This window comes from Onychostruthus taczanowskii, unplaced genomic scaffold, assembly GCF_017590055.1.
Source record: "Onychostruthus taczanowskii isolate IOZ18803 unplaced genomic scaffold, ASM1759005v1 scaffold15, whole genome shotgun sequence".
NCBI classification, from domain to species: Eukaryota; Metazoa; Chordata; class Aves; order Passeriformes; family Passeridae; genus Onychostruthus; species Onychostruthus taczanowskii.
This window is the reverse complement of record NW_024498685.1, coordinates 4,681,593-4,695,148: the sequence shown is the minus strand read 5'-3', so window position 1 is coordinate 4,695,148 and position 13,556 is coordinate 4,681,593. Positions and strand designations below refer to the sequence as shown.

General features: G+C 40.1%; 1 protein-coding gene across 3 annotated transcripts in view; it reads right to left on the bottom strand.

Moving 5' to 3' along the window:
* The window catches only part of TBXAS1 (thromboxane A synthase 1), a 227,858-nt gene that overhangs the window by 87,163 nt on the left and 127,139 nt on the right, over positions 1-13,556 (bottom strand). For all 3 annotated transcript variants that reach the window (XM_041398879.1, XM_041398880.1, XM_041398881.1), the window contains 4 exons: positions 13,379-13,495; positions 6,067-6,155; positions 3,456-3,604; positions 1,341-1,471 (listed from right to left, as the gene is read on the bottom strand). In XM_041398879.1, the coding sequence (XP_041254813.1) occupies positions 1,341-1,471; positions 3,456-3,604; positions 6,067-6,155; positions 13,379-13,495 (486 nt within the window). The remainder of the gene's footprint in view (positions 1-1,340; positions 1,472-3,455; positions 3,605-6,066; positions 6,156-13,378; positions 13,496-13,556) is intronic.

Below are 13,556 nucleotides of genomic sequence, written 5' to 3'. Positions count from 1 at the left end.
GAAATGAAAATTCATTTCATGAAATAAAATGAAAAATCAAATAATGAAATTAAATTAAACAAAACATGGGATAAAGGGAAAGGAAATTTTATAAGAAACAAACTAAAAAAGGAAAATAAATTAAATGAAACAAAGAAATTAAAAGAAATCTTGGGATTTCATGTCATGAATGAAAATGAAATGAAAAGTCAAGGAATGAAATGAAATTAAATTCAATGGAATTAATTGAAATGAAATGAAGTTAAATTTAAAGAAATTAAAGGAAACATACCAAAATGGGATTAGATGAAATCTTGAGATTTCCTTTCCTTTCACAAAATGAGCTTTCATTTCATGAAAGGAAATGACATGCCAAATCAAAGAATGAAATTAAATGAAAAAACTGAAATTAAAAAAATGAAATTATATGAAATGTAACAAAATTAAATTAAATGAAATCTTGGGATTTCATTTCATGAAAGGAATGAAATGACAAGTCAAGGAATGAAATTAAATGAAATTTAATGGAAAAAAAGGAAAATCAAGGAAAAATAAATGAAATTAAAAGAAATCTTGGGATTTCATTTCCTTTCATGCTTGTTCTTCTTTTGTCCAAAACAAACTTTTGTATCATAGAACCAAAGCACAGGTCTACGTTCCAAATGCTTCATATATCAAAAATAGACTTTCATTAAAGTGTATGTGCCTTCACATACTTCATGAAACAAGAGTGACTAAAAACAAACACAAAAAACCTCCTAAGAGTGCCTTATGTCCAAAAAAAGAGGTAACAAATGATTTGCTAACAAAGGGCAGCCATTTATTTGCACACTTCAGGCGGTATTTACTGCCTCCCTGTTTAGCCATCTCAGCTCAAATGACTGCTCTAACCAGACATTCAGATTCTTCCCATGTCCCAAAGCAGCTGGAACTGGCACAGGGCTCTGTGAAACCTGCTTCAGTTCTTAGGGAGAGACTGGGTTGAAACACTCAGTGGGGGCTTTTTTTTCCCCTCTGGTCCTTGAGGAAAAGTAGTGTAGACATGACACATGATGTTAGGACAAGAAAAAATTCCACAGGCTGAATCCTTCCTTCTGGGTCTAGAAACTGGGCTGAGAAGTCATCCCAGATGCAACTTTTCTGCATCCTTGCTTGAAGAGAAATACTAAGAGAAGCAATATTGGAATGTGTTAACAATTCTGCCTCATGGTACATAAAGCCAAAAATTAATCAAATCTTCACTAAAACACTTTGAATGTTCAGAGAGATTGAGTTTGTTTTTCAAACAGAGGCTTATGCCACTTCCAGTTTTTCCTGCAAACATTTGCTTATCCATGCATTTATCACCGAAATAGCCTTACCTGAGCTGCATCTTGCTGGTGTCTGTAGACAATTGCATTTTTTACAGTTTGGATAAAGAACTCATTAAGTTCCTTTTGTTTCTTGTTGGGAAAAATGCGTAGCAATGGGATCATTATGAATGGGAAAGAAACTGTAAGAGATTTTAAAGAAGAAAACATTGAATCAGACTGTGAGCATATGTAATAGTCCCACTTACTCTTTCTTAATATTATAAAACTTATCAACTGGGATGTGTTCCTTTTATGAAAACTGATTTTTCCTCTCTTCCGCTCCCTTTAGCAGCCTATGAGGGTGGAAGAAAAAGAGGATTCTCTTTTGGAGATGTCCTGCTGGCCAGGACTCCCTTTCCAGACAGACGCCTTCTAAGCTTGTTTCCACAATGCCTCAGGACTTTGGTCCAGATTTTTGGTGTCACAAAGCCACCACAACAAAGGAGAGCATTATTCCCCTACCTGCCCAGACAATTACATAGGGAAAGTGGGCGATCTTGAACTGGCCTAGCAGCTTATGGCACAAACACATGAAATTGGGTATTTTTTATTCCTGTTTACAGCTCTCCAGCATTAGGGACCTATATGAAGGATGGGGCTCTTCAGCAGGGCCTCTTGCAACAGGACAAAGACTGAGGTATAAACTAAAAGAGAGCAAATTCAGATTAGATATAAGGAAGAAGTGCTTTACAATGAAGATTGTAAAACAGGGGCACAGGTTGCCCAGAGACGTGGTGGATACCCCATCCCTGGGAACATTCAAGGTCAGGATGGAGGGGGTTCTGAGCAAACTGACCTGCTTGAAGACATCCCTGCTCATTGCAGGGGATTGGATTAGATGACTTTTTAAGGTGTCTTCCAACACAGACTATTGTGTGATTCTAGTTATTTTGCTTCTCTAAACAGGCCACAGACTCAGGAAGTGGGATATTATCAAAAGGATGCTCTCCAGCCCATACTTTTATAGTCACAACCTAAAAAACTGAGTAAAGTCTTATATTCTAATAAACACCTCATTAACTTATGAACAACTTAAGACTAACAAATCAATCATTGGAAAAATTCTGTCCTGCCAACAGGGCAACTGCATTGTGGAAATTCTCACCACATTAATGAATGAGCAGAAGGAGATGAATCAAGGAATTCAACTCCAAACACTACAAAAACTTTTCTTTAATGAAGGACACGCTGTTCTTAGATGTATAGGGTCACCTTTCTGTTCCTTAAGAAATTGGTTACAAATCACATTTTTGCAATCAGGCTAAACATTAACCCCAGGGCCATTTGGATACACAACTCCAGAAGGAAACTGTTGATGTGTTGTGAGTACAGCTGCAATCTGTAATGCCAGCAGGATCAGATGGGCACAGGAAACTTTGCCACTGTGCCACCTGATATTACTGTGTGCAGGTCTAGATAACAAGATGATAAAACCCCAAAAACCTTGATTATGCTGTGACTTACTTAGCCGTGATTCTTACTGCTCTTGAATTATCAAGATCATCACCACCATGAAGCCTAAGCTTTCATGCCCTAGAACTACATGGTTTTATACTCCACTTTTGCATTGCCTAACTATTAATCTAAAATAAATGCATTCTCTTCAGGACACTTGTGATCTTTATCCTTCAGAGCCATCAAACGAGGCTGTGTACAGTGTTCAAAAAAGACTTGGGAGTACTGACACAATCTGTTTATACACTTCCACCTCTTTTCTTCAGTGGGTTGTTAATGGGTGAGATTTCGATCTCTACTTAGCAAATCAAGTGCACAAAAACTTTACACTTAAGTCCCAAAGGGCAACTACTCTGTTTTAATGAGAAGTATATTAAAACAAGTACTGTAGAAACTCAGGACCCAGAAACTTTCCAGTCAGATGAACCAGGAGTGTTCCTGGACTCTCCATTTCTGGAGTAAGTTTCATTAATAGTGACCAAGACCTGTAGAGCATATGGTGGAAATCTCAAGGGTAGAAGTGGCCTGTGGGTTGCATTCTGAATCCCTCTGAAATACTGTCAGCTATAATACTTCCTACTCTGGCTTCAGCATGAAGCAATTTTGCAATTTGAGAATGACTTTTTTTAAATTACCACAAGAAAGTAGACAAATGTAGAATATACTCACGGATTAGAATCAGAAGAGGCTTAAACAAAGACATTTCAAAGAATGTTCTGCAATTCTTAACAAAGGGGTCATCAGGATTCTTCTGAGAATCCACCTCAGTACCAAAAGCTACGCTACCAACGACATCCAAGGTAAAGCAGTTGTAACACCTGCATTTAATTGAAGAATGACAAATTATTATCTACAAATCAAATATTCATTAATATCCTCCTTCTATGAACATCACACAGCATTAATTTTTGCCACTGTGTTTCCTTTTGCTTTTAGATTTGAGCTCTGCCAACAAGAGATGTTTCCATCATTCTGACAAATGGTGATGCTTGGTAATGATCATTTTTTCCACACCTACAAAGTGAACATATTTTCATACAGCTCAGTAATTCCACTAAAATTTTATTTAAAACAATTTAATTTGTTATGACCTAGAAATCAAATGTAACACATCAGAGATGCATAAACATTTTCTTAGCATGCAGAAAGAAATGTGATAATTTCTTTCTCATTTTTAACTGCAAAAACCACACCTATTTCCAGTCCAGTCTAAACTCTCAGAGACAACAGGTTCTTCGATAAAATTAAGGTCCTTAAGGATTTCCTTCTTTTTCATACATCCTTTGTAATGTAACTCAGTGGACAAAACCAAGAGAAACTGACACCATGTGAAATCTGTATGCCTGCAGAGGAGCCGCCAGTGCTTTGAGAACCCCAAATGATCTGCGGACCTCAATCTAGAAACATCAGCACTTACTAAATGGCTCCCTGCATATCTCACCATCTATCCAGTTGTCTTACCATCTTTATTTTCCTAGTAGGCTTTAGCAGCTCTATGAAGTTTTGAGATGGGTGGACTGAGAATGTGAAATATCCTTGGAATTTGATTCTTCTGATCTGTGGTGAAGTAAGCAATGTCTATACTTCCATGATTCTTATGAAAGGCTAATTTCAATCTCTGGTGTTTCAATCTGAGTGAGCGTGTATGAAGGGAAGAACAGGAGCCAGGCCCATTATATCCTGCATATATTATGTGAATCAGTATTTCTAATCTTTGTGACCTGTCATTCTGATCACACCAGAGAAGATTTGAAAGACAATGCAAAACTCACTTCTTTTGGACTTCAACTCTTACACACACACACACAAATAAAAAGCATCATTAGAAAGTTAAAATGTTAAGGGGGGGGGGGGGCATTGCTATAAAACAATAATTTCAGAAGGTTTCAATCATCTACCTCTCCAAGGTACTGAAAGATAAAACAACCTTTAAAACTAAATTTTGAGTTGTTGGCAAAACACAAAACAGCTAAAGACAACTAAGGTCATAGGAGGTTACAGGTAGGTCTTTTAATCCAAAAAAAAACAGCTCCCAAGGCAATTCTGTAAAACTGCAGTGGAATGAGAATCACATTTATAAATACGTCAAACCTGCTGAAATGGTAGTATGGTAAAACAACTGGAAATATCATGTTCCGAGACAGTCAACATCATTCATTTATACTTTCAAAGGGTCTTTTCCAAAGTGTCTCTTGAGAGGTGAAACCCTATAATGGATCAATAGCTAAAAGACCACTCAAAGACAAAGGACAAATGGAAAAATGGAAAAGACTGGAAGGACTGAAAAGGTCAATTTTCATCACATCACTAGGCTAAGTATAATGTGTCTTAAGGTTTCATAGCATCTCTTCAGCTGTTTATTAGAGAGATCTCTGTGCATACACACACACACTTGCATGTGCACATGTACTTGAAAAAAGATTAATAAGTTGTGGCTAAATATCCATTTCTTCCAATGAAACAATATTATTTGTGCTGCTTCAGTTTGGGAAAGTCATGAAGAACTTCAGAGGGCACTGACCAATCCAGCAAATGAAGTGTAAGCAAAATGAGGCAAAAATAGTGCCTGTTAGAAAGGATGCATTTGAACTACTACCCCGGATCGCAGAGAAAATGCTCAGAGAAGGGACTAGACAGTGTTGTGAACAGTTCAGTGAAGACCTCTGATGAAAGAGCAACAGAAAAAATAATAGGATATTAAATGCATAACAAATGAGAGAAAGTACAATATGGAAAATATTAAAATGTCATTTGATAAATCAATGGTGCATTTTCATCTGGAGTCCTGATCCTGTTTCTTCCCCAAAAGGTGGCATGTCATGAGAGGGGATTATGAAGGATGTCGTAAGAACGATTAAGTGCTCAAAAAACCATCATATTAAAAAAAAAAAGAAAAAAAAAGTGATGGACTAGATATATTTGACACTAGACCAATTCTTATGTTTGTACATTATTGGCAGCCTGCAGAGAACAGACTGGACAGGGACTGATGCAGCCTTCCTTTGTCCTTCCAGCTGTTAAAACTTCATTAAATAACTGCCAGAAACACATTAGATGCTTTACCAAAATTACTTTTCAAGTATGCAATGACTGTCCCAGGAAGAAAAGGCTTTTATCAGACACACCCCTCCATTAAACTATGATCTCCATTTTTTAAAGTGAGGGAGGAAAAAAAAAAATCTTTTCTACAGTAAGTGTGAATTTAGAATAACTGCTGCTATTGACTTTTTTTTCCTTTTTTTAAATAACCTGCTACTAATTTTTGGCATGTTGAACATACCTCTGGATATCAAAAGCTTTGCCGGAATCTGCGTAGACTTTCAAGTTACACAGCAGGATGTCACAGGTCTGGTTTATCAGTGGTGTCATCTGGAAAGGAACATATTGAATTGTGAAAAAGCATTACCTTGTTAAGAAAAAACATTAAAAAAAATTAGTTTTAATTATTTTTATCTGATAAATGGGATCAAGCTCTCAGGTTCCTCTGCAGGTGTTGTAAGGTGTAGTTAAGACGAAATGTTGGCACTTTCTGCTCAAAATAAACCTACACATGACAGGGATGCCCTTCTCCAGCTCTGGGCCTAAATGAAAGAGGCTGTGTCACCTACCTGACCAACGGTCCTTGCCCCACTGTGGCTACATACACAGAGAGCTATCAGGCAAAAATGTCCCCCTCGTTGTTTAATCATCCCAAACAATGACTTATCATGCTCTTTACTTGCACTGCATCGCATTTAGGTTACATATGCTGCAGGGCAGAAGGAATAATGCTTTCCAAAGTCCTGTAAAGGCATTGGCATCAGTTCTATCCTGCCATCTCTCAGTTTGAGGGACTTAACCTGTGACTAGAAAATGAGCCTGGATACCGCTACAAGCTGCTGAGGGCATACTGCAATTGGTACACGAGGAAAGGCTTTTCTCAAGCGGTGATGCCATTAAATGGACATTTGTGTGAATTTACTCATCTAAGGGTTCTTTCCAGTCACTGACACATGCTGGTCAGGTAGACTTAACCACAGCTTGGCTGTAGCCAGCAGTGCAATAGTCTCTTCTTGAGAGCTTCGTGGAAACCATAGCACAGGCAAACATCAAGGCCTCATTAAAGTCTCACTTTGTCTCTTTAGCTTCCTACATATGAGGAATCAGACACTTCCCTGATTACACCAAATGGGGGGACAGAGGAAGGGGGTAGAAGCAATCCAGCCATGAACCAAAAGGAATTATATCCTACATCTCTTTCCCATATAGACTACCAACAGCAGCCTACAACTTAATATCAGTCTTGCCTCAATAACTATGTGTACAAGCATCAGCAATGTACACACAGAAACTTGTCTTTCCTTCCTGAACTACCTCCTTCAGCATACGGATGTCAACAAACATGAGAACAGACTTATCCCACTCCTCAGACATTCTTGTTACCAAAAAAGACTTACTGCAGCCTCACAGCACACTCTGAGAGCTATGCAGCCTGCCCAGCCAAGTCCATTTTGCTTGGCACTTCTACCTCTGTGAAACTGGCATAACACTTTGTGCACAGGCACTCTGCCATCTTAACACATGGGCAAGACTACACGCAGTCAAAAGGCCAGCGCGGGAGCATCCAATATGTTTTCCAGAGGCACAAGTCTGACTCAAGAATGTGTCTAGCTGCTCTCGAGGTCCCATGCCTATATGAGAGAAATTACATTGCAAAGCCATGTCGATTTGGGCTTTGCCACAGTCTCACAAGACAACTCTGGTGCCAGGTCAGTGTTTGGTAAAAGTAGCTGTTACACTTTTGAGAGGTGCACACTGCAGTTATGTGGCAGCCTTCTTCACCTTTTGGCTTTCCAAAGAAGGTCCCCTGCAGCAAGCTTCTTCTCAAAAGAAGCTTCAACCAAATTAATACATCTCTGTTCAACAGATTGAACCAAGGTGAAATACTTCATAATCTCTGGGTCTAGGCCCCCTCAGTGAACTGAACCAGCCAAGGAGAACAAAATGAAAATAAATTTTATAACAGGTATGATGTTTCTGAGACAGATGGTGATCATTTCAGATTTTCCTTTTATTGCCTTATTTTCTCTCTTATTCTTCATCACATCACCAGATCTGTAACCAGCCAGCTGGTTGCTATCACTTTTCAACAGCTGGCAGAGACATCAGGGGCACGTACGTCTGGCCAGGGCATCCCACAGCAGCTCTGCACTTTGCACATTCCACCAGCCTTTAGAAATACTGGTGCAATTCTTTCCTAGCCATGAGGTATTTTTATGAGTAAATCTAATCAGGAAAACATGGAGCGGGTCACATGGATTTGATTTACTGTTAGCATGATAATAACAGATTCATGTCAATGAGACAATTATTTGTATATGAAAGCTAAAGGGGATATCTACTCTGGAATCCTAGGTTGGGTTTGGGTTTTTTATTCCCATGGGGGACATAAATTAGTGCAAGACTGCAAACTACAAAGACCACAGACTGAAACATTCTCAAGTCTCGTAACACCTCAAAATCTTTGTCCGATTGTCAAAAAAAATAAAGTTGTGTCAGGGGAGGTGAACTATACCAAGCGTAGAAACTTGACATGTTGATCTACACTGCCTTGGGTATCAGTTAATTCCCATACATTCTGATTTGCCAGTCAGAACACAAAACCTGCATAACCTGCCTGAGATTCAGTTCTTGGTGGGTAAATAAACCCCAGCTGCTTTGTGTTCAGATTGGCTGAGAGTAACAGGATGAAGAAAAATCTAAACAATATGGTCCATGTAAATATTTGATCTGACAGTTATCTAATAGCAAGAGTAGCCCAGAGTCCAAATTTCTTTCTTTCTGCCAAAGAAGAGCATTTGGGGTTAGGGTTTTCATGATGCCAGGGGCTTTGCTGTATAAATCCTGCCAATATGCTATTTGGCACGTAACAACAATTAGCTTCTGATTCTGCATATGCACAGTGCATGTGGATCTTTGCACTATTCAAAGGCATCAGAGTCACATTCCTCTAGTTAGATGTGGCCCTCAGTATTCATCAGTATTATTATTCCCCTTATTATTAGCATCCAAACTAAAAACTAGAAGGCTGGATCATATTCACTGTAGGCAAACACACTGGAGACTTTACTGTTCACAGACAGCAAGCAGAAATCGTGTTGGGCCTCTTGTCCCACAAATGTTATGAAATAGAAAGGAGGGAGAAGGAGAAAGAATACATCCCTAACAGAAGAATTGCTTCTCTTTCAGATTTCAAGTCCCTGAATAAAACCAGAAAAAGAGCAGAGTGTCAGAAAGATGTTTTGTGAGAGGATTTGTTTCCATCACTTGAGAGTGCAGCTATTCCTGGGCACAACTTACCAAAATGAGCAGCTCAACAAGATACTGGCCTGTGGCTCAAGTTTATGCACATTTCATGTACCAGTTTTTACATCAGTGATTTGCTTTGCCTTTTGTGTTGTTTAGTCCAGCAATGACAGCAGTTTCCAGAGACACTCCCAAAATGCCTTTGACCAATATGCACAGACTAAAAGCAAATCAAGGAAGCCTTAATGGTTGGACTGTCAGATCTTACATCCTAGTGGGACATGAAAGATCTACACACCTGAGAGTGACACTAGAGGATTTTTCTGCACTGTTCTGCCATGTTATTACAAGTTCTGGTTTATGTCTCCCTTTGTTTGAAAGAAATGCTTCAACAAAAACTCCACAGGTTATTTAGGACAATGCTACATTAAGCTGTGCTCTCTTCTTTAATTTTTGTGTTCTGTTTTGTTTAAATGGTTTGTTAATGGAGGAAAGGATCCCTGGCATACTGATAGGAGATGACAAGACTACTGCAGCACCATCAGAATAAATAAAAATCAATAGGTTTTCTGCTGGTGTTGGCTGTAAAAGAGAGTAAAGCTATTTATCAAGTCTGACAAGGGGTCCAAAACTGCAGGATCATCATAGGCACCACAGCAAAAAGAAGAGGAACAAAATAAGAAATACTAAATAGGGAATCAAGGTTGGTACAGCAAGATCACTAACATGTCAGCTTGTTTCAATACATAACAGTTGAGTAGAGCATGACAGGAACATTGGGAAATGTTACTATTACTTAGAGCCTCTAGGTATTATAATTCACCAATTCCTCATGAATTAGATCTTGGATCAACTTTCAGTGATTGGTGCTGTTCCCACTTAACAGATAGAAGTTGTTTCATGTGCAGAGAATTTAAGTAGCTCCTGTCAGATCACCCACAGGCAGTCAGTGGCAGAGCTGGAAGTGACATTTCTTGGGTTTCCTGCCTCCTGTCTCTCATTTCTCATTCTTAGTGCTCCCACAGCAAAGGCACTATGGGGTTCATTCAGGGGTCTTACTGGAAAGAGCTTATTATTAGATCTGCTACCAACTCCAGTGGCATCTCACATGGGATGCTCCCCAGTCTTACTGCAGGATCAAGCTTGTAAGTCTATTGCTTTATTCACCACCACTATAGTATTTGTGTTCAATGCTATCCAGCCAAATCTTCCTTCAGCTGGACTCCTTTAGTAATCCTTACATGCTTGATAGAAAAAGAGAATTAAAAAGGGAGAACACCCAAGACATAGAAATCCATAAAAGCAACAGTGAAACGGTGCACAGCTTTTAAAGACAAATTGAGAAAAGAGAAAGCTGGAGAAGATGTCAGAAACTCCTGGAAAATGTTACTAAAACAACTCTCTGCAGACACACAGAAATCACTATATTGGCTATCCAACAACTCTATAACCTCTAGTTTCAGTTCATTTCCTGTAACTTTGAAAAATTCAAAAATTCTGGAATCATCTCTTCATCATTTGCTGGCTGGCTGTTGGAAATATTTGCCACACTGTGGGGAAATTCCTCAAGCTCAGTGAACTTCTCAGTGACATTACACTGCTTCTTTGATGTGACAAGGGCAAAGCTCGCCTCTGCCCGCAGCCCCAGGTGCCTCTGCGGAGCACTGCAGGTTGAATCTCAGCAAAACACATTAGCTCTGTCTTGAGCCTTGACCTCCAGCAGCCAGGCCAAAGTGGCTTCTCACTTGTCATTCGTGCTAGCCCTGAAACTGTCCTTTCTTGAGTTTCTGAAACAGAGATACCAGGAACCTGTGTCTCTGAACTCTCTGTCCCGTGGCGCATCTTTCATCTGAAGTGATTGTTACGGGGAGCACAAGGAGTTGTTAACATTTCTTGCTCTGTCACAGGCTAACAGCTCCTAATTCTTCTAGAGCATCCAGGCAGACAAGCCTATGTTTGGAGTGGCACTAGGGGCTGCAGCACTCAAGGGGAACCGCTCTCCAAAGACACTCATGAGGTCTGCAGTCTCTCCAGTGTCACTGTGGAGTCTGCATAGAGGAACAAAGCTAAGGCAGTCATCCAGAGTGAACAGAGTGGAAGACTTTGGTGTGGGATTTTGTCAAAGGAATTGATATCTTGGAAGGAGAAATAAGGAATGTCCTAGTAATATTTATAAATATGTATAAAATAGCATATCTAGGTTCTTATGCAATAAATTAGTACCAAATTTGTGTTTGTAATTCAAAGCAGAGAGGAAGGGTTTATTATAAACAGGATGTCATGCAGATAATGCTGGATACTCTGTAGTATGGCCAATACTAGAATATGGTATTTTTGTTTCCATGCTGCTGTAGAGGTTCTGAGAGAGTACCAAATATGGGAGAGTTAAAAAGCGAGATCATAATTAATGAGCATTGATTTCCTTTGTGAAGTGTTGGTATGGCTTCTAAATTAAGCAACAGCAGGAAAAGCACATGGGCAAGGACTTAAGTTGCATTAACCTCAAATCCTAGTATTGCTAACATATTTGAGTAGAAAATGAAATGCAAGGCTGAGGAGCACATCCATTCAACAGAGGCTCCTAATCTCACACAGGCTTACTGCAAGTGTCTGTCTGTGTTGGGATGGACAGACTTCTGGGGAAGGCGTGGGGGAGAAAAGCAAAGTTGAACCTTTCAGAGAGACCTGTCCCACTCCTCTTTTTCCCACTTGCTGTTGAATGGGAGGAGAAAGTGACAATTTCCAGGTCACCCTAAGCCCATGTACAGTCACACGCCTTCCCACAGAGCTTAGAAGAGGCAGCATGGGCAAAGCTGATTATCAGGCTAAAAATAAATATCTCAATCTTTGCATGCAAGACAGCTACCAGGCACTGGCCAGACCTCCATTTTACCTCCTACCATTATTCTTGCAGTCCACCTCCACCAAGAAGCCGTGCAAAGGGAGTGCCACGACTTCTCCTCCCAGCCCAGTTGGATCAGCCAGACTCTGCAAAGCCGTGCATGCCCAGCCCCAAAGCAGGATCCCTGAGCCTCCACTCTCCTGCCCTCACCGTGCTCCTCAGTCAAGCCTGCCTGGCAGGTGCCGGCAGAGGTTGTTCTCCACAAATTGAGGGGAGTGCAGCGTTATCTTTTGCTAGTCCATGAGCAAAGAGCCGATGACCCGCAGTAAGGCAGATTAATTTCCGCCAGCAAAATGCAAAACTCTCCTCTCCCCACCACACCATGTGCAACTAATCGCTTGCATATTTAAACACCCTTGCCTTGCTGAAATTTCGTGATGGAGTTGGTGACAGAGCAAATGTCAGGGCGCATAACCAATGGCATTGTCAGTCGTGATTAATCAGCATCTCCGCCAGGCTCGCGGCCAATTAGAATTTACCATAATAAGGAGGTGACAGCCGGCGTTGCTAGGCGACCACTGTCTACAGAGCCGGGAGAGCCAGACACATTTAGATGTTACTGTGGATTTCGACAGCGGCATGTCAAAACAACACAAGCGTCTGCCCAGTGGAAAATTTTACAACCCAGGACTGGGCACCAGAGTGAGGCATGATTCCCTTTCAGAATAAAACATAAAAATGAAGAGGTGATTTTTTTTGTTGTGGGGGTTTTTTTTGTAGTTCTCCTTGAAAGAAGACTTTAGCCAGTCGATCATTTATATACATTTAATTAAGAGATATCGTATCACTGGAACAGGACTTTGTTACTGAGTAATGGGTTCCCATGGCTGAGCAAATGCTGATACATTTATAGGAAATTAGCAGCAGGTCAGCACAGAGACATTTATTTTCAGTCAGAGGTATTTATCTGGCAATGACATTCTGTTCCAGTGACTTATTTTATTATATGAAAGGATTAAAGAATAAAAGGAGGGAAAGGGAAGGAGATGGAGAAATGAAAATAGACTGACAGCAGTTCCTGTGTTAACATGAGAGTTGCTGACTCTGCACATCAAGAAAAGCTATGCTCCAGCTGGGAGCAATAACCTTTCCTGGACTTAAGCTTACTCCTAATAGGGCAGAGGAGAGGACGGGGTCAGGGTCCTTCTTGAGTAAGCTATACTTTCATGGACAAACTGACTTCAACAGAAGAAGACAGAGAATCATATCCTCAGATGAGCTATTTGGATTTTCACCAGTCTATGATCTGAACCATGCCATATGGAAGCTCTGCTGCATGTGCTCTTCAGGTCTAAATAAAGTGGCACAAAGTAGCAGGTTTTACCTATCCTTAATATGGACCTACATAAAGCAGATGCCTGCACAAGTCTTCTAAATTATGAAAGCAGCAATGTCTACACCTTACCTCTTTCAGTTTGGTGTCGCTGAAGGCTGGGGTCAGGAGGCTCCGCACGTACTTCCATCTGTCATCACGAAGACAAAGGATGCTATCAAGCATTGGCTTGGATACCAAGTTCGGCTTCTAAGTTGAAAGAAAACATAATTCAATTTCAACACAAATGCAACTATAGCTACTCAAGACT